Source organism: Siphateles boraxobius, unplaced genomic scaffold, assembly GCF_051911475.1.
Source record: "Siphateles boraxobius isolate OS27281-9 unplaced genomic scaffold, OSU_SipBor_1 29, whole genome shotgun sequence".
NCBI classification, from domain to species: domain Eukaryota; kingdom Metazoa; phylum Chordata; class Actinopteri; order Cypriniformes; family Leuciscidae; genus Siphateles; species Siphateles boraxobius.
Genome location: NW_027508908.1, coordinates 15,325,676 through 15,351,772, shown reverse-complemented (window position 1 = coordinate 15,351,772; position 26,097 = coordinate 15,325,676). Strand labels below are relative to the sequence as shown.

The 26,097-nt window shown below is 40.7% G+C and overlaps 1 protein-coding gene across 2 annotated transcripts in view; it reads right to left on the bottom strand.

Annotated features, from left to right (window-relative positions):
- LOC143753930 (uncharacterized) overlaps window positions 1-25,704 on the bottom strand; it is a 47,193-nt gene extending 21,489 nt beyond the window's left edge. Inside the window, exons 1-8 of one of the 2 annotated variants that reach the window (XM_077246831.1) lie at window positions 25,602-25,704; window positions 25,098-25,310; window positions 24,794-24,916; window positions 24,428-24,466; window positions 24,216-24,295; window positions 23,969-24,062; window positions 23,803-23,892; window positions 20,143-20,337 (exon numbers count right to left, since the gene is read on the bottom strand). In XM_077246831.1, the coding sequence (XP_077102946.1) occupies window positions 20,143-20,337; window positions 23,803-23,892; window positions 23,969-24,062; window positions 24,216-24,295; window positions 24,428-24,466; window positions 24,794-24,916; window positions 25,098-25,310; window positions 25,602-25,632 (865 nt within the window). In that variant the 5' untranslated portion in view covers window positions 25,633-25,704. The remainder of the gene's footprint in view (window positions 1-20,142; window positions 20,338-23,802; window positions 23,893-23,968; window positions 24,063-24,215; window positions 24,296-24,427; window positions 24,467-24,793; window positions 24,917-25,097; window positions 25,311-25,601) is intronic. The other variant, XM_077246832.1, reaches the window with a different exon arrangement.
- Window positions 25,705-26,097: the final 393 nt, after the last annotated feature.

The window sequence follows — 26,097 nt, the reverse complement described above, 5'->3', positions numbered from 1 at the left end:
GTATTTGAAGGCTGCTTGGCCGCATTTGAAGGCCGATTGCGTCACAGCGGCGCGACGAAGGATGTCCCAATTCAAAGGCTGCATCTTCGAAGGCTGCATTTGAAGGTCGATTGCGTCACCGCGGCGCGATGAAGGCTGTCCCAATTCAATTTCGCATCCTTCGAAGGCCGTATTCAAAGGCCGGTTGCGTCATCGCGGCGCGACGAAGGCTACCCTGATTCAAAAGCGACGCCAAATGCACCCTTCGTTTCCCGTGAAAGGAAGGATGCATAAATGGATCCTTCGCGGTCTATCCTACCCGATCCTACCCGATCCTACCCGATAAGTCATTGCGGGCCAGGGATGACACCACTTTTATTCAAAAAGATGACGGATGATTGTTCTTGTCGCCTAGCAACTGTGACAGCTACCGATGAAGAGCAGGAGTAACTTTGAACTGCACTTTTTTACATTCAACTGGGTTTTATATTCCCATAGTACGGAGCCCGGAAAGCCTCTTTTGTGGGAAAAAACAATCCGTGGCCACGGTTGTGCAATCCTTCCCCTCCGTTTATAAACTGTAGGCCTACTCACGAATTCTTAAACCTCCCTTGGTTTAACAAATCGTGCCCACGATGATTCAACCAGGCCACCTGTTTATGAGGGATGCTTTGCATAAACTTTTAAAAATGGAAAAAAACTTAAAATGGAAAATTTCTTCAATTTCTAAAACGAAAAAAGCTCAGTATAATAGAATAAGCAAAAAAAGACCTCACATATAAAAAAGAAATATAACACAAACACAAGGTTAGGTTTTATATAAAAATAAAACATTCATAAATTATTTTATGATTAACATATTACTGTCTTCAGTGAATTCATTTTTTAGTTATAATTATAAACACAAATAATAATAATTATCATTATTATTAGTACATTTAGGCTGCATAGAAGCTGCTTTTATCAAAAAAAAAAAGGAACAAAACAACTTGTCAAATGTCAGTCATAATAAATGGTTAGACAATAATAATACAGGGCTAAGATTGTCATAAATAGCCTAACACAAGATTTTGACGCATATCCAAGTGTGTGTGTGGAGTGTGGATGTGGAGGCGCGGACTCAACAACATGCATTTTTATATCAACAATGGAAAGAACTTACTCTATCATTTCTGGTCATACAGAAAAGAATAATACATCATTCACAACTAGCCTACTTTTATTTGTGCAAAAACGAACGGATGGAGAAGTACACAGACCCAAGACTAACTTTTTCTACAAATAGCCTACATTATTTGAAATATAATAATATAAGGTCCGTGTACCTTTGCGTCCACTCGTTTTTCTTTTTTTAACCCGTAATTGAAAAACAAAATGAACGGTTGTTAGGCTATTTTTAAAACGCAAAGTTGAGCACCAAAATTTGAATTTGAATTGTAGGCCTACACACCAAATGATGCGCAAAAAAATAAATAGACGTATTTTCAGATTTTTGTTTATGACTTTTTTCCCGTTTATTAAATATTTGAAATATTCACAAATTAATATGGAAAAAATCGATTTTACTGGTTTTCTAAGGCCAAATTAGAACCTGGAAATTATATTCGAATTTGTTCGTTTAAAAGTGGACATTTCAAGCTTTGTATAGGTTGGCTATATTTTGTTTCAGTTCATTTTTTGAGAGGCGCTCCAGTTCATGGCGATCATGAAAGCGCGCCCGATTCTTTTATTTTATTTTAAAAAAGCACAAAGTTTTCTTGTTATTGTGAGTTTACACAAATAAAATTGTGTATTTTTATACATTTATGTTTACACATAAAAATATTGTGAGTAAGGGACGGATTGCACAACCGTCACCACGGATTGTTTTGTTTTTTCCCACAGATGGAGGGTTTTTCCCTCCATAATACGGGGTTGAAATATATATTTAGCATATTCATCATTTGTCCATTTATGCTACATAATAAAAATAATACACTAGCCTACAAAATCGCATCAAGGTAGGCTATATAAGTGAACATTTGAACCATATGCCTATATAGGCTATGTTTTCTTTTCTTTTCATTACATTATTTACGAAAGTTAACACCCAATACTTGAACAGTTTAAAGTGTAGCCTAATCTGGAAATTCAGGAAGCAGCTTCTGAATTGGGACACAGCAAACCAGCTCTGGCCATGATCTTGGCTATTAAAGCCGAAAATACATGACTGAAACGTCCTCACCATGTTTTCCAGTAAAATATAAACAAACAAAAAATGACAATAGCCAATTCTGGATCCATAGCTGTTTATTCAATTGTATAAAATTAATTATCAGAATGGTTAGCTGTACTCTCGCACCGTTGCTTGGCGCCAGGAGCGGTAATCGGGAACACCTGGTTGCCAATTTGGAAATCATGCGAAGGCTACATGGTGCGTCCTTCGAAGGACGAATAGGCGGCATCCTTCGAAGTCCGCGGCCTTCGGAGGATGCAGCCTTCACATTGGGACACAGCTCAAGACAAGACCAAGACCAAAGACCGTCAAGGCCGTGACAAGATCGAGACCACGTAAAAGTGATCTCGAGACATACATCACTACTTTTGAGATAATAGCAAGTTTGCAGTAATACAAAGATGCAATTATTTAATTTTGAAAAAATATAATTTTAATTTGAAAACACTGCATTTAGTTGTTGTAGTTTGAGTTGAGAAATACACATTTCAGCATTATAACTAATCTGTGTGCACTTTCCTTGAGAACCAAGCAAGTTGACTCATGAAACCCTTTGTTTATTATATCACAATGACATTTCACAATCGCAATATTGACCTCAATAAATCGCAATATTACATTTTCCCCAAATTGTGCAGCCCTAATTCCTTTCCTTTCTGGAGCTTGAAACTGACCCCATTGTCTTTCATTGTATTGTAGCGTTCTCAGGCAAGGACGAGACGATTTTTAATAACAAAGGGTGTTGTCGGCCACTGCCCACGCCATACACACCCGACTTATCAGAGAACCGAACTTGAACCAGCGAGGCGCTCTTTCGTTTTCCTCCCTCCCAGGTTCCCCCATCACTCCTCCAATGGGTGGAGCCTCTTTCCATGTTCAACTTGAACAACGAATCAATCGAATCACATAAAACGAATAAAGTACAGCCTTAACATTAAATGCATCCTTATTTGTAACAGAACAGCATTTTGATTACGTTACACTACCCCCCTCTAACTGAAGTCCTCGACCCCGAGGAAAAAGTCTCTAAATCTGACTGGGGTTCCCCTCTCCCACCTAGGACGCCCCCTGAGAAGCATGTGATTTTTGACTTCAGGTGCCGCTTCCTCTGAGCCCTGCGAATGATCACCCTGGCCTCACCATGCTGGCCACTACTGGTCATATCATCTGGTCCAATTACCCCCTTTGAGCCTCACTCTTGTAGCATCTGGACGAAATCACGATGACTATTTAGCTCTAAGCTTTCAGGAAAGCTTTTAACCTACTAAAAGAGGCGCCGAAGAGTCTGGATCAAATTGCCCCGTTGTCACTTTTAGTGGCATGATAGGAGTTAACCCTCTAAGACCGACGGGAGCGCCGGCGTTCCCGTTTGCGTGTGTCTGTTTAAGAGCCTATAGAAACTGAAACCAAATGGCTAGCTCAATCATTCTTTTTGCATACAAAACCAGAGATGTAACATGTTCAAATCAAGCCTCCAACATGCTCATGTTGCGTTGTTTTCACCCTCTAATGAGTCTGTACAAATTGCGTAATATGCGTTTACAAAAAAAAACAAAAATGCAATGCACGTCTTTGCACACATGTTCTGTAGATCTGCGATTGATAGTTACGTCTTCCGATGGCTCATTGACGCATCACGTTCTGTGCACTATGACCCCCGGGTGTGTCGCATGTTGTGACATCACAAGCTGCGTCATTTGACCATGCCTTTGACTCCCGTTTGACTCCCATTTGCCAAATGTTCCTTCTTATCGTTATTTCTTTATACCATTGATTCAGTTTATCATTTCTTTCTCCTTTAGACACTCACAAATACAAGCACATTCACACACACACACACACACGCGCGCGCACGCAACGTTATGTTGTTATGTCTAAACGAAAGTACACGGACGCGGAGGTTTTGGAAATACTATTTGCGTCCGATGACGATGAACTCTCCGTCTGCTCATCGGCTCCAGATTCCGTTTCAAGTGGGGACGAAGCCGACTTTCTTGACGGAATAGATCCGTCCCAGGACATGTAAGTATATATTTATGAAATATACTTTGCTTTTGAGTTAGAGAATAAACAAAACAAACATAGAATGAACTTGAGCTTATGACGCACCATTTACTCATTTAGTCAGTTCTATATTGCTATATTCTATATTACATTTCTATACAAAAACATCTAACTTACTTACCGTTTTACTTACCTTTTTTGTTGTAGTGTTGAACATGTTGGAGGGCCATTGGAGCCACCCTGTACCTCTGAGCTATCCGTGCCATTTTGCAGAGGGAGAGGTTATGGTCGGAGGGCTAACACCAGAGGCTACAGAAGTCAGAGCCAAAGGTCCCGTGGTAAGGGCTCTACATTAGAGACTGCCCCTAATCAATCTGGTGGGTGGAAAACAGAAAAGGACCCTGACCAGTTGCCTAGACCCCCCCATCATTTCCTGCCCAAAAGAAACCCAGGTGTGCAGCCACCTCTGTCAACTTCTGTGGACAACCCAACAACCACTGAGCTTTTCAAAATGTACTTTGATAAGTCCACTATCAAAACACTGTGCTCCAACACTAATAAAAAAGCAGCAATAAATATTGCTGCAGGGAAAAAATTCAAGTGGACTGAAATCACTGAAGAAGAACTTTACAAATACATTGGCCTCACACTGTACATGGGCATTCTAAAGCTTCCAAAGCTCAGAGATTTCTGGCGGGTTGAATCCATCTTCCATGTTCCCTTCCCTCAAAAGGTTATGTCCAGAGACCGGTCCCTACATCAAAAATAAGCCAACAAAGTGGGGAATAAATTTTTTTGTTTTGTGTGATTGTAGTGGCTACACAGTGGATTTCAACATCTACACAGGGAAGTCCAATGTTGCAAGTGGGAAGGGACTTTCATTTGATGCCTTGATGTCGCTGGTCAGGAAGGAGTTCTTGGGATCTGGATATCACATTTACTGTGATCATTTTTATACCAGCCCAGTACTCTTTCAGCACCTTTACGACTTGGGATTTGGAGCCTGTGGAACCATCAGGGACACAAGAATTGGTGTCCCATACACCAAAGTGAATGCACTGTCAAAGAAATCTCCACAGGGATCAATAAGGTGGATCAGACAGGGATCGCTTCTTTTCACAAAGTGGATGGACACACGAGAGGTGAGTGTGTGCACTACTCTGCACACTGCATACTTGGGAGACACAGTGAAAAGAGTGTGCAAATCCAGCAGTGAGTACAGGAAGTTGGATGTTCCAATTCCTCCGGCTGTGAAAGACTACAATCGCTTCATGGGGGGAGTTGACCTGTCAGATCAGTTGATTGGCTATTATTCCTCGTGTAAGAAAAGCAGGAAGTGGTACATGACTGTACTGCACCATTTCATTGACATTGCTGTCACTAACAGCTACTTGCTGCACAAGCTACTGTGTAGCAGCAAGGAGGAGCAGCCCATGACACACCAGGCCTTCCAAGAACAGTTGTCAGCGGAGCTGTGTGGGGTGTCCTTACAACCAGCACGGGAGAGATACCAGCACTTACCTGTTGCCATTTCTGGTACAGTTGGCTCAAAAAAAGCCACACAGGGGCGCAGGAAATGCAGGCTGTGTGGGAAATGCACTCCGTTCATGTGTGAGGCGTGCCAAGTGCCCCTCTGCGTTATTCTGGACAGGAACTGTCACAAGAATTATCACAGCTAGAGTTGCCTGTGTTTATGTAGGGGTGCCTATCTGTATGTTGTTTAGGTCTGATAAAGTACAGTTTATTTATTTATTCTATAATTATTTTATTATTAATTGTTCTGACAGGGTCTATTTATTTTATATTTTAACCAATTCAATGTTCAATCAATATTCAAAAGCAAAATGTTATCTGTTTGACCACAAATGTAATTGAATATTTTACATGGCATTTCCCCCCCCCTTTTTTTGAATGAGTGTAAAAATGAGTGTATCTTAAAAACTAATTTATGTAAACAGTTCAAATAAATTCTGTATAGTTTTAAATTGTTTTATGCACGTTTTTCACATTGACAAGTTTGAGGTTGACATTTATCCATTTTTTGTATTGAATAAAATATGTTGAAAAAAAAATTAAAATTGTTTTTCTTTTTGTTTATTGCACTTTTGAGTTATTAATCTAGTTACTATTGATTTATTACAAACATATCCTTCAAATTGGGAGAGGATTATTAGAGGATTATTTTGATGTATGGCATATGAAAATGCTCAAAAGAATGACAGCACAGCATGTAAAAATACAAAGATATACTCTGGTGGAATTGTTCTATGGCAGGTCATAAAGGGTTGAACAGAAACACTCCCAATCTCTGTCGAGAGCTTCAGAAAGATCTTAATCAGCTCACTTGCCCTCCCACGGCAAGCGCTAAAGCCACATGGCATGGATGGACCTCGGAGAGACTCCCAATACACATATATAAACATTCCTTCCTTTTAACTCATAATACAAGTCATTCCAAATGTATATGATCCTGTGTGTATGTATGCTTCCCACCTCATTTTAACCTAGTGATGACTTTCTAGGTGTGTTAGTTGAACTCAGTGCTTATATTCAAGCTTAAGAATGTATCTCTACTTTTGTACCTTCCAGACATATATTTCTTGGTACCGAATTAAACCTTGCGGTTTGCCTTAGCTAAATATATATTGTAGGTTACGATAAAATGTATTATACTATGTTTACCATTCTTGGAAGAAGAAATGACGAATTCTGACACCTTTATAAACCATGAAAAGTAGGCTGTCAGAAGGAGACAAAGAAAGTCTCTCCTGCTATAAGTTTCTGAGGGTGATTGGTCAGCTCACCCAGAAGAGGTGTGAGCTAAGCTTTCCTTAAAGGACGATGACGGCAGCTCATCCTGGTCTTCTAGTATTCATTTTTTTCTAGTATTCTACTTTTCTATTCTTCGTTTCTTGTTTTGTTTTAATCGTGTGCTCATTCATTTTCGATCTCTGAGTGAAATGGACTTAGCCTGAATTTCCGGCAACTTCGCTTTCAAGTAAACTTGTAAACTTCCCGCAAATGACACGCGCTCCAGAAGAGCTGAAAGATCGCTTCAAACTCAGGACCCAGCGAGGATCATTACACACACACACACACACACACACACACACACACACACACACACACACACACACACACACACACACACACACACACACACACACACACACACACACACACACACACACACACACACACACACACATTCTTGCTCAGCAACAAAGATCCATGCAATTATTATTTCTATTCAGATTTAGATGCGTTTAAGATTGTTTGCCCCTGCTTTAAGGTGATTTGATTCTTTGCTGGCTCTCAAAGGTTAATTGATTGTGATATTTGCCATTCTGTGATCTCTCTCTCTCTCTTTCTTTGCTTTCGTTATTCTGAATATGTATTCTTTGTTTAAATGTAGTTGTGTGTTTTCATAGTTTCTTTTATTAAAACCTATTATACGCTTGATTGTCTCTGTCTGCTGCTCACCTAACAAAGTCTCTTAAATGTGTGATTTTAAGCTACAAGCTTCATGTTGTTAAGTATCTAGAACAGAAAAGTTATTCTTCCTGATCAGAAGATTTACCTTTCCTGAGATTTTATAAGAAGAATAATCTTTCTTGAGAATTGATAAGAAAATCGTCCGGTCTGTCCGGTGGACGAACAGATTATTTGAGGTAAAATTAATTTTGTTAAAGGTTATTATGGAAATCGATCTATAGCCTATAGCCTCTGTATATTCATAATTGATTATGATTCGTTGTAATTAATTATATTTAGAGATACAAATACATGGGTGATGTATTCCCTTTTTTGGGTGATTTAAAATATGTATGCAATACTCAATCATAACCATGATTAATTATTAATTATATATTCCCTTCTTTGAGCTAATTCGCTACACTTTTGTGTGAAGTAAGTACTGTTACACCCTCTGGTGTCACGGTGCCCCGGTAAGGAGCCAGCCTATCACGATGCAGTACCACTTTGCGGCCCCGAGGAGGCAACTGCACTCGATACACCACCTCCCCTAGCTTGTCCAATATCGGGCATTGTCCCACCCAGTGGCTGTCCAGCTTAGGGCATCTTCCGCTATTCCTAACTGGGCTGTAAACCCAAACTAGCTCTCTAAACCCAAAGTTGCATCCCCGAGCATGCAGGTTGTACGCTCTTTTTTGCCGCACCCCTGAGGTCACCAGCTGCCTCCTGGCATATGCATGGGCAGAGTCCAAGCGATCCTGGAGCTGTCTAGCAAATTTGGGTCCAGCAGGAACAGGAGGGGCATCAGGGGGCCGCCCAAAGGTCAACTCTGCAGGGGTTCTAATCTCCCTACCCAACATGAGCAGGGCTGGTGTGTATTAGGTAGAGTCCTGAATAGCAGAGCGACATGCTATTAAGACCATTGGCAGATGGGTGTCCCAATCGTGCTGATGAGTTGGTGTTAAAATGGACAACTGCTCAGCTAGTGTCCTGTTGAGGGAGCGCTCCAATAGCCCGTCGCTTTGAGGGTGGAGTGGGGTGGTGCGGGTCTTGTTGATTCCCAAGCGATCACACATGGAAGAGAATACCTTGGGCTTGAAGTTTCTGCCTTGATGACTATGGATACACTGGGGGACCCCAAACCTACTAAACACGCCCTCCACCAAGACATTGGCAACAGTCTCAGCCTCCTGGTTAGGCAGTACAAAGGCCTCAGGCCATTTCGTAAAGTAATCCATAGCAGTCAAGACAAAGCGATTTCCCTGCTTGGTGCAAGGAAATGGCCCCATGACATCCACCCCCACCCTGTGCATCTGCTCTCCCACCAGAAACTGCTGCAGTTGGGCCCTAGACTTCCCCTGCGACCCTTTGTGTGCTGTACAAAGATCACAACGCCTGCAGAAGTCCTCTAAATCACACCACAGTCATCCCCAGTAGAAGGTCTGACGCAGACGCCGAAGTGTCTTCGTCACCCGAAAATGGCCAGACCCGGCAAAGCCATGCATGGGCTTCAACACTGTCTCTTGCATGTCCCCAGGCACCCCGACTTGCCATCTCTTTTTTTCCTGTCACTGGCACCACCCATGCTTGCCTGGAGTACCCCCTCTGTCAGCCGTAGACACTTGAACTTGGCCCACAATTCCTTGGTTGATGGCGAGAGGGCTGCTACCTCCTCCCATAGTGATTGTTGCTGTGCCTCTACCCAGAGGATCACAGGCTGTAGGTCTGGGTCCCCCCTCTGATTCTCTGCCTATTGAGTGACATCCACCACCTGTAGCTCCCGACAGACCGGGCTCGGGCCCATCGCTACCATCCACTCTCTGGCTTCTCTGCGCTCACAATACCTGCATTCCCGCATACTACATGGATGTCTCAATAGGGCGTCTGCATTACCATGCCATTCCCCTGCACAATGCGTAATGGTAAACTCATAACTCTGCAATTCCTCAAGCCAACAAGCCACCTGGCCCTCTGGTTCCCTGAAAGTCATCAACCACTGCACGGTCAGAGCTTATGGTGAAGTGCCTACCGCACAATTAGTACTTGAAGTGCCTGATGGCAGAGATTGTGGCCAACAGCCTCTCGTCGTGTGACACAATACCTCTTTTCAGATTTGTTTAGCACCTTGCTGAAATATGCTACCACTTTCTTTCCATCTGGCCACACTTGGGACAAAACAGCAACTATTCCATCCCCACTTGTATCTGTATTAAGAACGAAGGGCAGTTGGGGATTGGGAGGTGCCAGAATGGGCACGCACACCAGGGCTTGCTTCAGAGTATCAAAATACTTTTGACAGCACTCTGACCAGACAAAGCACTGATCCTTCTGCATGAGCTTGTATAAGGGAGCAGCAATACAAGAAAAACCCCGTACAAACTTCCTGTAATAGGATGCCAGACCCAAGAAGCTTTTTAACTCCTTCTGACTCACCGGGATAGGCCACTCCTGTACGGTTCTGACTTTGTCTTCCACTGTGCCAACCCCTCACTGTCAATGCGATGCCCCAAGAAGGTCACCTCTCTGCTTAACAGCCAGCATTCATTGGGATGTCATTTCAGACCCGCCGCTCTGATTTTCTCCAGCACTACCCTCAGGGCTGTGATATCTGAATGGAATGAGCTCCCATGTGCCAGTATGTCATCCAAAAACACAAGACACTGCTGCTGCGGAATGCCTTCCAGTACCCTCTCCATTAAGCGCTCAAATGTGGCAGGGGCATTACAAAGACCAAAGCAAAGGACTTTAAATTGCCACAGACCTCTTCCCGTGCAAAAAGCCATCTTGGGTCGAGCTTCTGGCTTCAGAGGCACTTGCCAGTACCCACTTCCAAGTCCAATGATGAAAACCAGCAAGAGCCAGCCACAAGATCCAAGCATTCGTCCACGCGTGGGAGAGGGTACGAGTCTTTCCTTGTCACTGCATTGAGCCTCCGGTAATCGACAAAAAAGCACCCGGGTCTAACTGACAGCCATGGTCCCTCAACGGTTCACGCCCCCCACGGTGAGTGTCAACAGCCCCCTCCCTATCATCGGAGCCAGCTCACCGGTCACTGTGCGGAGTTGAACTGCTGTGTCTTCTAGCCATGTTTCCTCCGGCACCACCTCTGGATGAACCACAGTAACTGTAGACCCTGTGTCTACTAGGGCCGTGCATTCCACTCCCTCAATGCAAATGGGAATATGGCAAAAATCTGATATGGCTGTTCTTCCCACCAAGACTACCCCATGTTCTTTAATCCCATTGTTCATGCTGGGCCTGTCTGCGTGTTCCAATGATGAGCGGGACATGGGCTTGGGGGTCTGCAGCGGGATGCCTACTGCGCCCCCTCCTGTTTTCCGAATTCCTAGCCAGCATAGGGGATTCCTTAACCAGATGTCCCAGCAAAACACACCCCCAGCAAAGGCGGGCCTGTGTCTGCTGTGTCCGCCTCCTGGGTGGAGGCAAAGCTAATCCACGAATCATCTCCGTAATCTCCTCCAGTCACTCAGGTTTTGGTGAAGCCATGTCACCCCCTCCAGCTGCCCTGATGTTGGGGGAGGGGTTCGTTGCTGACCCGCGCATTGCTGCCTCAACCGCCATTTCCCTCTCCAGTGCCCTCACCAAGGCCTCGGCCAAATCATGTCGGCGTGCAAGCTGTGTATGTATGCGCAGCTCCGCTGGGGAAAGAGCTCTGATGAACTGATTACGGGCCAGCTCGCTCTGCACTGATGGAGGAATATGTGCATAAGCTCGCCTTGCTAAGGATTCAATATCGTTGGCCAGAACCCGCAGTGGTTCTCCTGGAATTATTTGACGGCTGTGTAATTCAGACCGGAGAAGCACAGGTCGGAAACACTGTCCAAAGCGGCGTCTCAATGCACCGACCAATGCGGCATAATCAGCCCTCTCACTAGTATCAAGCAGCAACAGACACGAAAGTGCATCATCTGTCAAGCACAGAGCAAGTTGAAGGGCTTTCTGTTCCTCTGACCAAGCATATGCATGAGCTAATAGTTCAAATTGGGCATGAAAAGCCTCCCAATCCGATTTGCCGGCATATTTTGGTGTTTTTATTCCAGCCGGCATATTCAATTCATGGGCGCCGCCATTATTGTTTACCTTTTGTCCCCTCACATCACGGCTCACTTTCTCGCCCGCAGCCGCGGTTTCACACGGCTCCTGCTTTACCGAATATATGCCTTGAAATGACTGGAGACCGGTACGGTCTGCACAACAAACATATTTGCCGACCCAGCTCCAGCATAGCCGTCATCTTCCTCCATCTTAATACGAACTGGATTATCCATTCTCACCAGCGGAAGAAAGCAGCTGCTTGGCCAATGCACGCTCAAAACAGACTCAAATCAGCGGTTGTACCCCCAGCTGTTTTCAATTCTTTTTACTTTTGACACCAGTTGTAGCGTTCTAAGGCAAGCACGAGACGGTTTTAACCCTCTCATTATCTTCGAGGTCTTACTAACCCGCAAATGACTTTTGGTCAATGTTTAAATTTTTAAACATTATGGGAAGTGTAGTTTGTGAGGTAATGACAATAGTCTGATGTGGAGTGCTCAATATGTAATATAACTGTTCATTTCTGTTAATTTTTGTTCTGTTACAGTTAGTAACTGAAATGTTGATTAAAATTATAGAATTGTATTAAAAACAGATGATTGAAATAAAATGATAAAATCTAAAGACTCTAACATTTCTCTTTGTAACATCTTGTTCAGGTTTGATTCTAATCATAATGTAACATTATTGAAAAACTTTTTTCAGTACAATAAATTATAAACTTTGACAATTTTTTTTTTGTTTTTTTGTTGAATGTTGAGTAAAAACATTAATAAACAAAGTAAAATTACATTTGTAAAAAAAAAAACTAAAAAAAAACTATTATTCTGTTACAAAATGCAGTGTTATTGTCTGGGGTCCCTGGAGACCCCAAAGGTAACGAGTGTAGACACAATTTTAGACAATCAGAGGGTTAATAACAAAGGGTGTTTATTAGAGGCTGTTGTCGGCCACAGCCCACGCCATACACACCCGACTTATCAGAGAACCGCACCTGAACCAGCGAGGCGCTCTTTCCTCCTCCTCCCTCCCTCCCTCCCATCACTCCCCCAAGGGGTGGCGCCTCTTTCCATATTCAACTTGAACAACGAATCAATCGAATCACATAAAACGAATAAAGTACAGCCTTAACATTAAATGCATCCTTATTTGTAACAGAACAGCATTTTGATTACGTTACACTACCCCCCTCTAACTGAAGTCCTCGACCCCGAGGACAAAGTCTCTAAATCTGACTGGGGTTCCCCTCTCCCACCTAGGACGCCCCCTGAGAAGCATGTGATTTTTGACTTCAGGTGCCGCTTCCTCTGAGCCCTGCGAATGATCACCCTGAGGGATGTCGGGCAGCGGTGTCACATGCTGGCCACTACTGGTCATATCATCTGGTCCAATCAGAAAATTTGTTCAAATATCTTCTTTGCTGTTCATAATTTCTGCTGTTCATAGTTTTTGAAGAAAAAAAAAAACAAGAAAGAAAGAAAATTGAAATGACATAAGGGTGAGTAAGTGATTACAGATTTTTCATTTTTGGGTGCTTGACTTTTTTTTTGACTTGGTCTAAAGTGCAAGAGGAAGTCTATAAAAACACTCAGGAGTTGCTACATTCATGTCCACTTTGCAACATTGCCTTTTATGACTGTCCTAATATGGATTTTGCTCTTGCCTACAATACAGTCAACAGTGTTTGTGCACATACAAACACTGACATCCCAATGAGCTAAACGTGTGGTTAATCTAAACCATAACGTATCAATGTAACCATGGAAACATAACAAATAACTGGCGCTAAACGCCAACAAAAGAAAACCAAACTTCACTAATGACCTATAAATGCTCCTCAGCACAATTTCTTCACCAGCACTTTCCGATATGGTGAAACAACATTTTTCCGTTCATGTTGCAATTACTGAGTAAAAGTTGTACAGTTGTGTGCACAACTTTACAACTAGGAAATTATTACAAGAGAGATTGCAGGGTTCAACTCAAACCAGAAGGCACCACCTGGTACAGGTTTCTCTCACAGGAGTTTCTCTCACTCCCTCTCATCCCAAGTTACACCTGGCCAGGTGATGTGATAACCACATCAAAATGCTGGTGGTCAATAACTGCATGCGTACATACGCAAACACACATTAGTTCCACACCAAAGCACAGTGTCTAATACCGTTCAGGCCCAGGCGAGTATTAGATTGTTATTGTAAATCTAGCATTGACTTGGTTTCTTTGTCATTAGACATCATTGTACAGACCACTCTTAAAACGTTTATTTCTGTATTGTTTCAATCCAGATTCCATCAATGTCATGGACTGTTACCAACCATTTGCTGTCAATCTTTAGCAATTTAAATTGAAAGTAGTGCATAATGTGCTGTTAGAGCATGCAAAGCACTGTCAGCCACAAAGTTTTTTATTTCTCTCTGTTGAGTAGACAAAGCACCATAAAGTGAAAAAAGTGCACAGGTACAGCTGAAGCATTTACAAGAGCTCTGTCAGCTCCCAAAACGTGGAAACAGAGCCTCCAACAATGACCGGAGAGCAGATAAAAGCATACCCTCTTACTGGAAAATAATACCCTATATAGTCCTCTGGCTAATTATACTGCTTTATGAGCAGTCATGCTCATTAGCTGTTATCTATGGGGGTGGGAGAACATGACCTCTTTCAAGTTCATGTCACCAACCTGCCCATCAGTTCCAAACCAGCTGGAATGAATGAGAGGTTCTCTCTCTGTTTCCTCCCTTTGATTCTTTCGCTGTTGCTGTTTTTTGAATGAGTGGACTTTTCCTTATTTTCTGCTAATTATAGTCATCCGTGTATAGACTTTTTAGGTTCAAATATTTCCACTTTTTAACTTTGTATTTGTGTGTGTACACTACCATTTTTTAAAAGAAATTAATACATTTATTCAGTAAGGATGTATTAAGTTCATAACTGACAGTAAAGACAGTTATGTTACAAAAGTTTTCTATTTCATTTAAATGCTGTTCTTTTTAACTGTCTATTCATCAAAGAATCCTGAAAAAAATTATCACAGTTTCCACAGAAATATTTATTTAAATAACAAATATAATTTTAATATTACTGTTCTCTTTCAAGGGAACTCACACTGCGTCGATTGACGCTGTGGGAACACTCTGCATGATAGCGTTGTGAAGCGCGTGTGAAATCATCCAATGGTGTGACAAGCGAGTGACGTCACAAACCAGGAAACTGTAAAGCGTGCCCAAACAGTCTTCAGTAAGCGCTATATGTGAAATTGTGTGTCTTAATCGGTGTTGTCTGTCTACCGTCTATATATATATATATATATATATATGGTAGACAGATAACACACACACACACACACATATATATATATATATATAGATGGTAGACAGATAACACACACACACACACACACACACACACACACATATATATATATATATATATATATATACACTCACCTAGAGGATTATTAGGAACACCTGTTCAATTTCTCATTAATGCAATTATCTAATCAACCAATCACATGGCAGTTGCTTCAATGCATTTAGGGGTGTGGTCCTGGTCAAGACAATATCCTGAACTCCAAACTGAATGTCAGAGTGGGAAAGAAAGGTGATTTAAGCAATTTTGAGCGTGGCATGGTTGTTGGTGCCAGACGGGCCAGTCTGAGTATTTCACAATCTGCTCAATTACTGGGAAAACATCCAGTATGCGGCAGTCCTGTGGGCGAAAATGCCTTGTTGATGCTAGAGGTCAGAGGAGAATGAGCCAACTGATTCAAGCTGATAGAAGAGCAACTTTGACTGAAATAACCACTCGCTACAACCGAGGTATGCAGCAAAGCATTTGTGAAGCCACAACACACACAACCTTGAGGCGGATGCAGGGGCGTAATTTGTGGGGGGGATGGGGGGGATATAACCCCCCCAATATTTAAATCTATGCATTACAACCCCCCCATTATTTATACCATGATCACAATATCAGGAGGCATACCCAAACTTCAACCCCCCCAATGTTCAAACCAAATTTACGCCCTTGGGCGGATGGGCTACAACAGCAGAAGACCCCACCGAGTACCACTCATCTCCACTACAAATAGGAAAAAGAGGCTACAATTTGCAAGAGCTCACCAAAATTGGACAGTTGAAGACTGGAAAAATGTTGCCTGGTCTGATGAGTCTCGATTTCTGTTGAGACATTCAGATGCTAGAGTCAGAATTTGGCGTAAACAGAATGAGAACATGGATCCATAATGCCTTGTTACCACTGTGCAGGCTGGTGGTGGTGGTGTAATGGTGTGGGGGATGTTTTCTTAGCACACTTTAGGGCCCTTAGTGCCAATTGGGCATCGTTTAAATGCCACGGCCTACCTGAGCATTGTTTCTGACCATGTCCATCCCTTTATGGCCACCATGTACCCATCCTCTGATGGCTACTTCCAGCAGGATAATGCACCATGTCACAAAGCTCGAATCATTTCAAATTGGTTTCTTAAACATGACAAGGAGCTCACTGTACTAAAATGGCCCCCACAGTCACCAGATCTCAACCCAATAGATCATCGTTGGGATGTGGTGGAACAGGAGCTTCGTGCCCTGGATGTGCATCCCACAAATCTCCATCAACTGCAAGATGCTATCCTATCAATATGGGCCAACATTTCTAAAGAATGCTTTCAGCACCTTGTTGAATCAATGCCACATAGAATTAAGGCAGTTCTGAAGGCGAAAGGGGGTCAAACACAGTATTAGTATGGTGTTCCTAATAATCCTTTAGGTGAGTGTATATATGTATGTGTGTGTTCATCCCTGCCCACGCTACATCACAGGTGGGGATACACACAATCTTTGTGCTGTTTGTTTGGGAACGGAGCATGCACAGTCAGCGCTCAAGGGCACTGGTGGTGTACATTGTGAACAGCTTCCACTACGGACGCTCTGCTCCCGCCTGGCGCTCTTTGCGGCGGGCGCTCAGGCTTGCGTTCCCCAGGGTGTGGGTCCAGCTGCTGCCGAGGCAATCTAAATCATGGGGATCGCAGATGGATCTATCAGAGGGGAAAGATATAAGCCTGGCCTTATTTCTGCCCTCACCTGATAGATCCAGTGCCTTTTCTCAGTGTTTGGCAGCACGCTTTGCGGTTCCTTCTGCACTGGGTGAGGCACCGGTGCTTTACGTATCTAGCTCTGATGAGTTGGAAATTGAAAGCATCGAGGCAGGAGAGGTTGAGTACTTGCCACCTCACTCTCCAACTGATGAGGAGCTGGTGAAGTTTGTGACTCGTGCTGTTGCCAGATTAAACATCGACTGGCCAGTTGAGAAGCAGGATGTCTGTCCAAAAAGCAAAGTGGACAAATGCGCCATGCCCTCATGAGCTCAACCTCCCCGTCGGGTTCTGCCATTTTTTCCTGATCTCAACACTGAGCACTAAAGTCCCAGCATGGGATCTGGCCGTGGTGCTCCAGGGCCTATCCCTTGCTCCCTCCCTTTGTTCCTATTAAATAATTTCCAGTCAAGTTTCTGACTCTTCAAGATGTTGTTCCTCCTAGCTATCACTTCTCTTAAAAGTATAGGTGATTTGCAAGCTCTATCTGTTGCCCCTTCGTGCTTGGACTTTGTGCTCGGAATGGTAAAGGCATTCCTTCACCCTAGGCCAGGTTACATCCCTAAGGTCTCCACTAATGTGGCAATATCTATTGTACTGCAGACCTTCTCTCCACCTCCATTCCAGGATTCAGGATTCAGACCAGAAAATAAATATTCTGCTGTGTCCAGTTTGGGCATTAGATGCCTAAGTCCACAGAGCTGCCCTGTGGCATAAATCTGAACAACTCTTCATCTATCTTGGATCTCCTAGCAAAGGGTCCCCAGCATCTAAACAGAGGATGGGCAAGTGGATAGTCGAGGCTATCTCTCTTGCTTATGAGTCGGTCGGACTGTCTTCCCCTATCGTAGTCTGAGTCCACTCCACTAGGAGTATGGCTGCCTCTAAGGCTCTCTTGTCAGGAGTTTCACTTCAAGATGTTTGTGACGCAGCAGGCTGGTCCTCACCGCACACATTTGTGATTTTCAGATTCACAGCGCGAGTTCCAGCACTCAGGCCACAGTGATCCCAAAGGAAAAAATAGAGGAACTGACTGTAGTGGATATGACTGAAGTAGAACCGACGATCTCCACCAAGACTTCAATGACTTGAAGTTAAAAGGGAATGCCTCGGTTACAACTGTAACCATGGTTTCCTTAAGAGGGAATAAGATGCTGTGTCGCCCTGCCATACTTCCAGCATGCCAGTCAGCAACTTACTTCACCCTATTAGAAGCTAGTGTTGCACTGTTTGGGCAAGCTTTATAGTTTGCTGGTTTGTGACATCACCCCCCTCTGACGTCTTGTCACACCATTGGACTTATTTCACACGTGCATCATGGCGCAATCACGCAGAGCATTCCCACAGCGTCAATCAATACAGCGTCTCAATCCCTCTTTAGGAAACCATTACAAAACGTACTAACCCCAAATGTTTGAACAGCAGTGTACATTATAATATAATATACATTGTTTAATATAATATCATTGTTTTTTTTTTGTATTTTATTTTTATGTTATAGATTTAATCATTATATGATTTTTTTCTATATATATTTGAACCAATCTGTATTAAAATCTGTAATAAAAGCCTAAACAGTTGGGTCCAATATATCTGAGACCACAAGAGAAAATGCTTCTATTTTTTTCATTACATTTTAAATGATAAGAAAATTTAATATGCAGTAACAAAATTAAAAAATAGCAGTATTGCAGTATGGTCTCAGACTTTTGAAAACTGAAGCTGAAATTTTTAGTGTTTTGACTTTTTAGTGTATAACTTTTTTGATGAGAATGTTACATTTCTGAAAGGACACTGTAAAGTGTGGAATGACTGCAATAATAAAACCATCAGCATTCCATTGGCCATACCGTTGGCTATCTTTTACTGAAATGCTGATGAGTGTCTCTCATCAGCTGTTAACAGAGAAACAACTTTTCCTTGAAGCTGCAAACAGAAATAATGCTGCTGGGCACAGGTGTGCAAAACAACTCCCTGACAGGGGGAATTAAAACTGTGGTTTCTCTCACAAGTGTCTGATGACATGAGACCTGGAGTGGCATCTGTGATTGAGCTCAGTGGATATGATGTAATGAGAGATGGAATGCTCTATACTGCATTTATGTGTGAATAGAATAAGCATTTTGATTGGAATGACCAATATAAATCATGATATAAATGGGTGATTTATGTCCTATAAGTGCTTTTTAGTAAGAATAATCATCTCTATATTATGTTTTTGGTTTTTTCGGGAACTTGCTTTAAAAATCCAGTGTTTTAATATACCAGAAGTATTAATTTTACATATCTAATGTTTCACAGCACTGTATGTATCTGTGTGGTGTACTGGAAAACATTTATCTTTGTAAAATGTTGAATGTGCTGATTTATTTTAAAGTAGACCATCAAGAGAGATGTCAGTGAATTTATGCACTTTGCCATTGACTGAAACAAAAAGAGGGAGTGGTAAGAGAGATAGTATTAGAATATCCAAACAACTCAATCTCAATAATAATCTGACTACTATGTTTTATAGTATATTTGTTTCTCTGTTAAATGTATTATATATGTATAAATGTATAAATATCGCCAAATTCTGTCATTAATTACTCACCTTCATGTCGTTCCAAACCCGTAAGACTTTCTTTTATCTTCGGAACACAAATGAAAACATTTTTCATGAAATCTGAGAGCTTTCTGTCCTTCCATTGTCAGCTACACAACTGACACTTTTTGACGCTTCAAAAAGTTCATAAAGAAATCGTAAACCTAATCCATTTGAATCGATTTGTATGATGAGCATTGAATTTAGTTTTTTTTTTAAATTCACATATAAACATTCATTTACTCACACATCAGTTGTGGTAAATGTAAGCTCAAGCATGTTCACTTGACGTGCGGGAACCAATGTGTTACGCAGCACATTTGAGCTTCTGCAAGAGGTTTGTTCTTGCGTGTCAAGCAGGTTCAGTTGAGCTTCTGTGTATGTTCACTGATGTTTAAATGTGGAAAAAAGCCTAAATTCAATCTGTTCATCATATAAAGTGATCATATCTCTTCCGAAAATTTAGACTAAACCACTCGATACATATGGATTAGTGGTAGTTGCGTAGCTGTCTATGGAGGGACAGAAATTTCTCAGATTTCATCAAAAAGATCTTCAAAAGTGCCGAAAACAAACAAAAGTCTTATGTGTTTAGAATGACATGATGGTGAGTAATTAATTAATTAATTATTTTTTGGGTGAACTATCCCTTTAATCTTATGGTATACAGATCATATCTGAGTCCACAAAACATGGACGGTGTAACTGACATTAGAAAGCTCTCACATTTCCACTAACCTTTAGCTCTTGTATTGTTGCTGTTGTTTTCATTGAGAGCATCATCTAAGGATTCCATTGAAGTCTTGGTGGAGATCGTAGGTTCTACATCAGATATATCCACTACAGTCATCTCCTCTGTTTTGTCCTTAGGGATCACTTTGGCCTGAGTGCTGGACAAATTCTGTTGGTTTTCTTGTTTAACATCAACCGATTCTGTAGGGAAAAAGTATTTGATTTTGTTTTTGGCAATGATTCTTATAATGGTTCTCAATTATTTCTTAAAGAATGATGTGTCACACAATCACGTTTAAAGTACATAATTGTTACATCAAACAAAACACTTCTTTTTTCCAAGAACATCATTTTGAACAAAATCCGGTTCTTTTTGGGAGTTCGAAACCGCTTTCCAAAGCTAACTTTCTGGTAAAGTTTGCTCAGGCGGTAAAGACCTTCAAACTACCATTGGTCTGTGGCGATTTTGTACGTAATAGATAGGTAAGCTCTGATGCTCCACTGTCTTTGACGTGGAAATCAGTTTGTCGAGGTCAGATGCAAGTAAAAACATGAACATTAAAGAATTACAGATTACATAGAATTTCAAACATTGGAGTTGTATTTCTAAATGACAGTGACTGTCTTCTCTCTTGTCATTTTTGTTGTGTTTATATTATTAACAAGAGGAAAGCACACAGCGAATATTTACATATTCATCTAAACGCCGCTCTCAGCAGCATGGATGGTGTCAGGATGTTCGCTAACAGTATACTTCTGAAACAATATTTTGAACTTCATTTTACCTCTAAGCAAAGAACAAAAAAGTTGTAAAACTTCTCTGTGAGTATATCGGGACCTTTAATTCATAATTGTAAGAAATAGTCACGTACAAGTGCCTGAAGATCAGTTCAGATAAAGAGCAAAATATAATATTCACAAAATGTCTGTTCACACCAACTAAATGAAAACCAAATTCACAGTATAATAGGGGCATCTGATCATCAAACAAATTTACTCTGATACCTTTCAAGTGTGAATGGAACTAAAACACTAAAACATATTTAGGCTGTACTATTGGATACTTGTTTCCAACAACACTTACTACTCTAAAAACACAACTGCACACGAAACACCTGGGTTTCTGGCCTTAGTGGTCTCAAACCTTTTGTCTTCCTATCATTTTCAGTGCAGTAAATCTTGAAAATTAGCAGTGTGAGAAATGAGCAGGTGGTAGAAACAGCCTTATGACTGGAAAGTCAGCATTTACTAGATGAAGGGGCATCGTAAAACCATTATCAACTATGTCATTTCAATGCACACTTCTGTTATATTTTTTACTCCAAGGTCATTTTCTATCCCTCTCTCATTGTTTCTGACTCCCTCCCACTGCGTGGTTGATTTAGACCTTGAGGTGGTTTTAGTTAATAAAGCCGCTAAAGCCAGGAAATGGATTGAGACCCATTAGTTCCTAAAGTTTAGCCTGTGGAGTTTGTCAATTGCAGGCAGCGGTATTTGGTGGGAAAAGAACCATCCTTTGATTACATGGAGCTTGAAGAGAAACCGAGACTATAGGAACTATTGCTGTGTTGTTAAGCAATTCCAATTGCTTGCTGGCAAACAACCCCATTACCCTCTTTTGTTGGTCGTGCTTGCTACTTTTATTTTGTCATTTTGTCTAGCATTTTACAAGGTGTTCACAGCCTAATCCATAAACGGAAGTACAGGTGATATTGTAATTGGCCTCAAATGAAATCAAATTAATAAAGGGGTAGGGACTTTCATTGAATGGAGAAGAAACAAGGAGCCTGCGTTTGTATTAAATGTACTAATATAAATTCACAGAGCAGTTTTATTTTATTTTATTCATGGAATATCAAATAAATAAATGTTTTTAATAAAATATATTTTAAAAAAGCATACCATGTTGGGTCACTTTGAACGCCTATACATTCTAGGAATTATCATGTGTATTTCTGCTGCTGAAAGAATGACAATGCCGTTATTAGGGGAACTTCTAAGGTTCCTCAAACTGCTCGACTGCTAGGCAAATAATGTAATTTCCTGTTGCAAAAGTTGTTAGGGTATAACGCAGCTGTCATTATTTCCAGTAAACTGCAGCCACCTTTACTCTTCATTTTTCAATAGATTGTTGGGGAAAGAGCTCTATCCAAAATCTAAACACATGCACATTAACAAATTAACACAATTTTTTTTACCAAACCGAAATATTTAAAAGGAATTAACCACCTGTAATTTTAACCACCTGTATTACTTTTCATTACCTATTTTGATTAACTGAATGAACACGACAGTATATTAATAAAAAAGCACTACGAGCCCACATATCTAAGCCACATCTTCCTTATATTCCTATGAGCAAACCCAGACAACCAAAGTCATCTTTATTTCTGTTATGGGTCTTCCAGATGGTATGGATCAGACACAAAGACCAGTTGCCTCTGGTTAAAAGTGGTCATTTCCTAACTGCTGTAGGCATTGAAACATGTCCAAGCAGGCTCACTTCAAATAATGGTTGCTGGTAGAGACTAAAATATCATTCAAGATAAATAAGTTTTGGTCAGAGCTGGAACTCTCACATCTTTTTGCTCTTTCAATTTTGTTCTGTTTATTGTATGTCAGAATTGTGCACAGAGATTCTTACAAAGCAGCGCAACCGCTGAAGGTTGCAACCTTCAGCGACCGACAACCTTCTTCAATATCCAAGAAGGTTCTTGGATCTTGCAAGGGTTTAATCCTTTTGACGTTCATGGATTTGACATGAAGGGAGTACATTTAAGAAGCTGGATCTATGGCCCTAAATTTGACAATGCCACTTTTGTTCCACCACTGTTTTGTCATTGGTGTAAAATGTAGTCTTTCCTGAGAAGAGAGTAGGCTATAGCAGATATTTACTCTTGTCTTTGAAGTCCATCCAGTGGAGTTCTCTGTTATTGCAACGAGTTGAACAAATTCTTGTTCTTCTTCAGGTTTCTAGTCACCGGTTTTACTAAAGGAACTTCGGGGATTATGGACAAAACCATTTTTTGCTGTAGTTTAAAGCATATTAGGCGTGCATTTTGGAGTTTAGTACAGTAGTTCAGATAGTTTAGGAACTTTCAGTACATTTGGGGTCCGTAAGACGCATGATCCTTCAGAAATCATTCTAATATGGTAATATGGGGCTCAAGAAACATTTCTATTATAATCAATGCTGGAAACAGTAGTGCTGCTTAAAATTTGTGTGGAAAACATGATATTTATATTTTTCAGGATTATTTAATGAATAGAACATTTATTTGAACATTTTATTCATCCTTACTGAATAAAAGTATTACTTTCTTTAAAAAAAATGACTGACCCCAAACTTTAGAATGATAGTATTTATATAATTAAATTTGATTTATTAATTTAATAACAACGATTCACTTTTGCAGTGTACTTCAGTACTCTCTCCACACACACACACACACACACACACACACACACACACACACACACACACACACACACACACACACACACACACACACACACACACACACACACACACACACACACACACACACACACACACACACACACACACACACACACACTTGTTTCAATACTGATTTCCTTGTTTTTCCCTCAAGATGAAGTGATAACCAGACAGTATTTCACAGAAATCAGTTGCCTATCTCATACCTTTCCTTCCCTCAGGCTTTCCTGCTTCCTTCACAGGTTCAAGGTTCTTTAATGGCTCAGTGGACTCGACAGGAGTAAATGTTTGCACATCTTTGGGAACAGTTAGAGCACAAGGTCAGTATAGTAAGAGAAATCCCTGTGATAGTGAGTTAAGAATATCTGGTACCTTTGACTGATGTGGTGTCAAACACTTCTACATCCACTGTGCTGAGTGGGATCTGAGCATCTTCCTGTTTGGGATGCAAGTCCACGGAGTACTTCTGCATTAGACAAACATGATTAGTATGTAGTTCATATATCCAATGTAATAATTATAAAATATCAAATGCACAAGGAACCATAAATTAATGCTATTAAATGCTATTATTGGTTTCCTCCAATTAATAAAAAAATAAATGAAAAAAATCTCTTACCCTGGACTTCTTTTGAAGGCAACAATAAACTACTACCCCAGATATGCATACAACAACAATAATCAGGATAATTATGTAAGCTGTTGAAAAACAAAAGCAGTAAGAATAATCAAGAACAACTATAATTTTTTATTACGCCAATTAAAAATAAACAAAGCTGATATAAAACATGAATAAACAAACACTGACAATAAATAGAAAAAATCACTCACTAGCTCCATGGCTTTTGACAGGTTCTTGTGCTCGAGTTACTGTAATAATAATAATAAAAATAAGGTGAATAGGTAAGTTGCAAGTTATGCTCCAATTTTGGTGCTAAACAAAGGATTAATTAACTGCTATTCAGCAGACTTTTGTTCCTATATAATGTTGCTTGTTTTAGTTAGTTGATATAAATCATTTATTTTTACCAGTGATGACAGTTTTATAACTTTGCTAATCCACACGCTTCCTTCCTGTGTAAGAATGACTCTGACTCAGGTTACAGTTGGATATTAAAACAGAAGTCTCACATTGCTTGTCTGTGCAAAATAAAACCTGTGATCATTGCTTGCATTTCACAGTATTTTTTCTCTTACTGGTTGTTTTGCTGGTTGTGCTTTTAATCTCTTTTGTGCTGGATTGTGGAACATTCTCTATAGGATCGTCTGTGGTGTCATTGTTGGTCTGTGGATCTTCTGAAGGATGAGGAGTAGGAAAATCTATTGGCCAAAAAGAAGGGGAAAAAGATACTCAAATGTGACCTTATTTTAGTTAGATGTTCTCATTTATTTATCAATGCAACAAGCAGCATTACAGGTTTCCTACCAATCCTACCATGCTGCTACATTAGGTGTGTAGACACATGAATAAAATAAAATCAAGCAAAATGAAGAAAACTACCTGATTTGTAATCGGACATATTCGCATCTGTAGTGCTTGACAGCATGACAGTGGAGTTTGGAGGGAATGATGTGGTTAAGTTGTTCAGAATGTTCACTGAGGTTTCATTTAATATGGTGGTGTTGCCGGTAGACACTGAAACAGCAGTGTTGATTTCTGTGCTGGTTATCATGGTTGTGGCCTCATTTTCAACAGCAAGAACAAGTAAGGCACCTGCAATGTACCAGAGAAATGTCAGGTCATGAGGAACAGAACTATTTCATTTACACATTATAAAATCTATAAATTACAACTACATGTGCAATAGTAGCTGAATGAACAATTCATCCAGCTTGAGCAAAAACAAAGCATTTGCTACCCTTTACCCAACAAGAAATAGAAAATAGGCTGTCAATTAGATAACTAAATTTAATTTAGTAATTATCCTCCTTTACTTGTTTTCAATGAGCTCTTTCCTCAAATTTAGCAGTTACACACATTTTTTAAAAAATATATAAAACATACCAATGAGGAGATTAAGTGATGCAGAGCACATTTTCAGAGAAGGTAGAATCTAGTCAAGTGAGTGTTCCTTCCTCAGGACTGCAAGTGATCAGTCTGAAACCGCATAACTTCCACTTCTATGACCAGCACAGGATGCAGCAAACAGTTGCCTAAAACAGACACATAAGGAACTTGTCTAATTTAAATCTATCTAATTTAAACACATAGGTACTGTATTCTGTGCTTTGTAAGCTTTGATGTTATTATCTATTGTGTGCAGTAAAGTAAAAAAGGGAAATACAGCTGCATAGGAACATGTGGTGCACTGGTTAAGTGAGTGCATCTGTAATTCCTCTCAGAAGTAATTTTAACATAGATGTTTCTCTTTCTAAATTTAACTGCAGTAATTTCTATAATACAATTATATGGGGTAACAGAACTTATGATACACTTCAATACTTATTTCGTTGAGAATCTTTTGCTATAGAAATAACCAGTATTTTACTAAATTAATGAA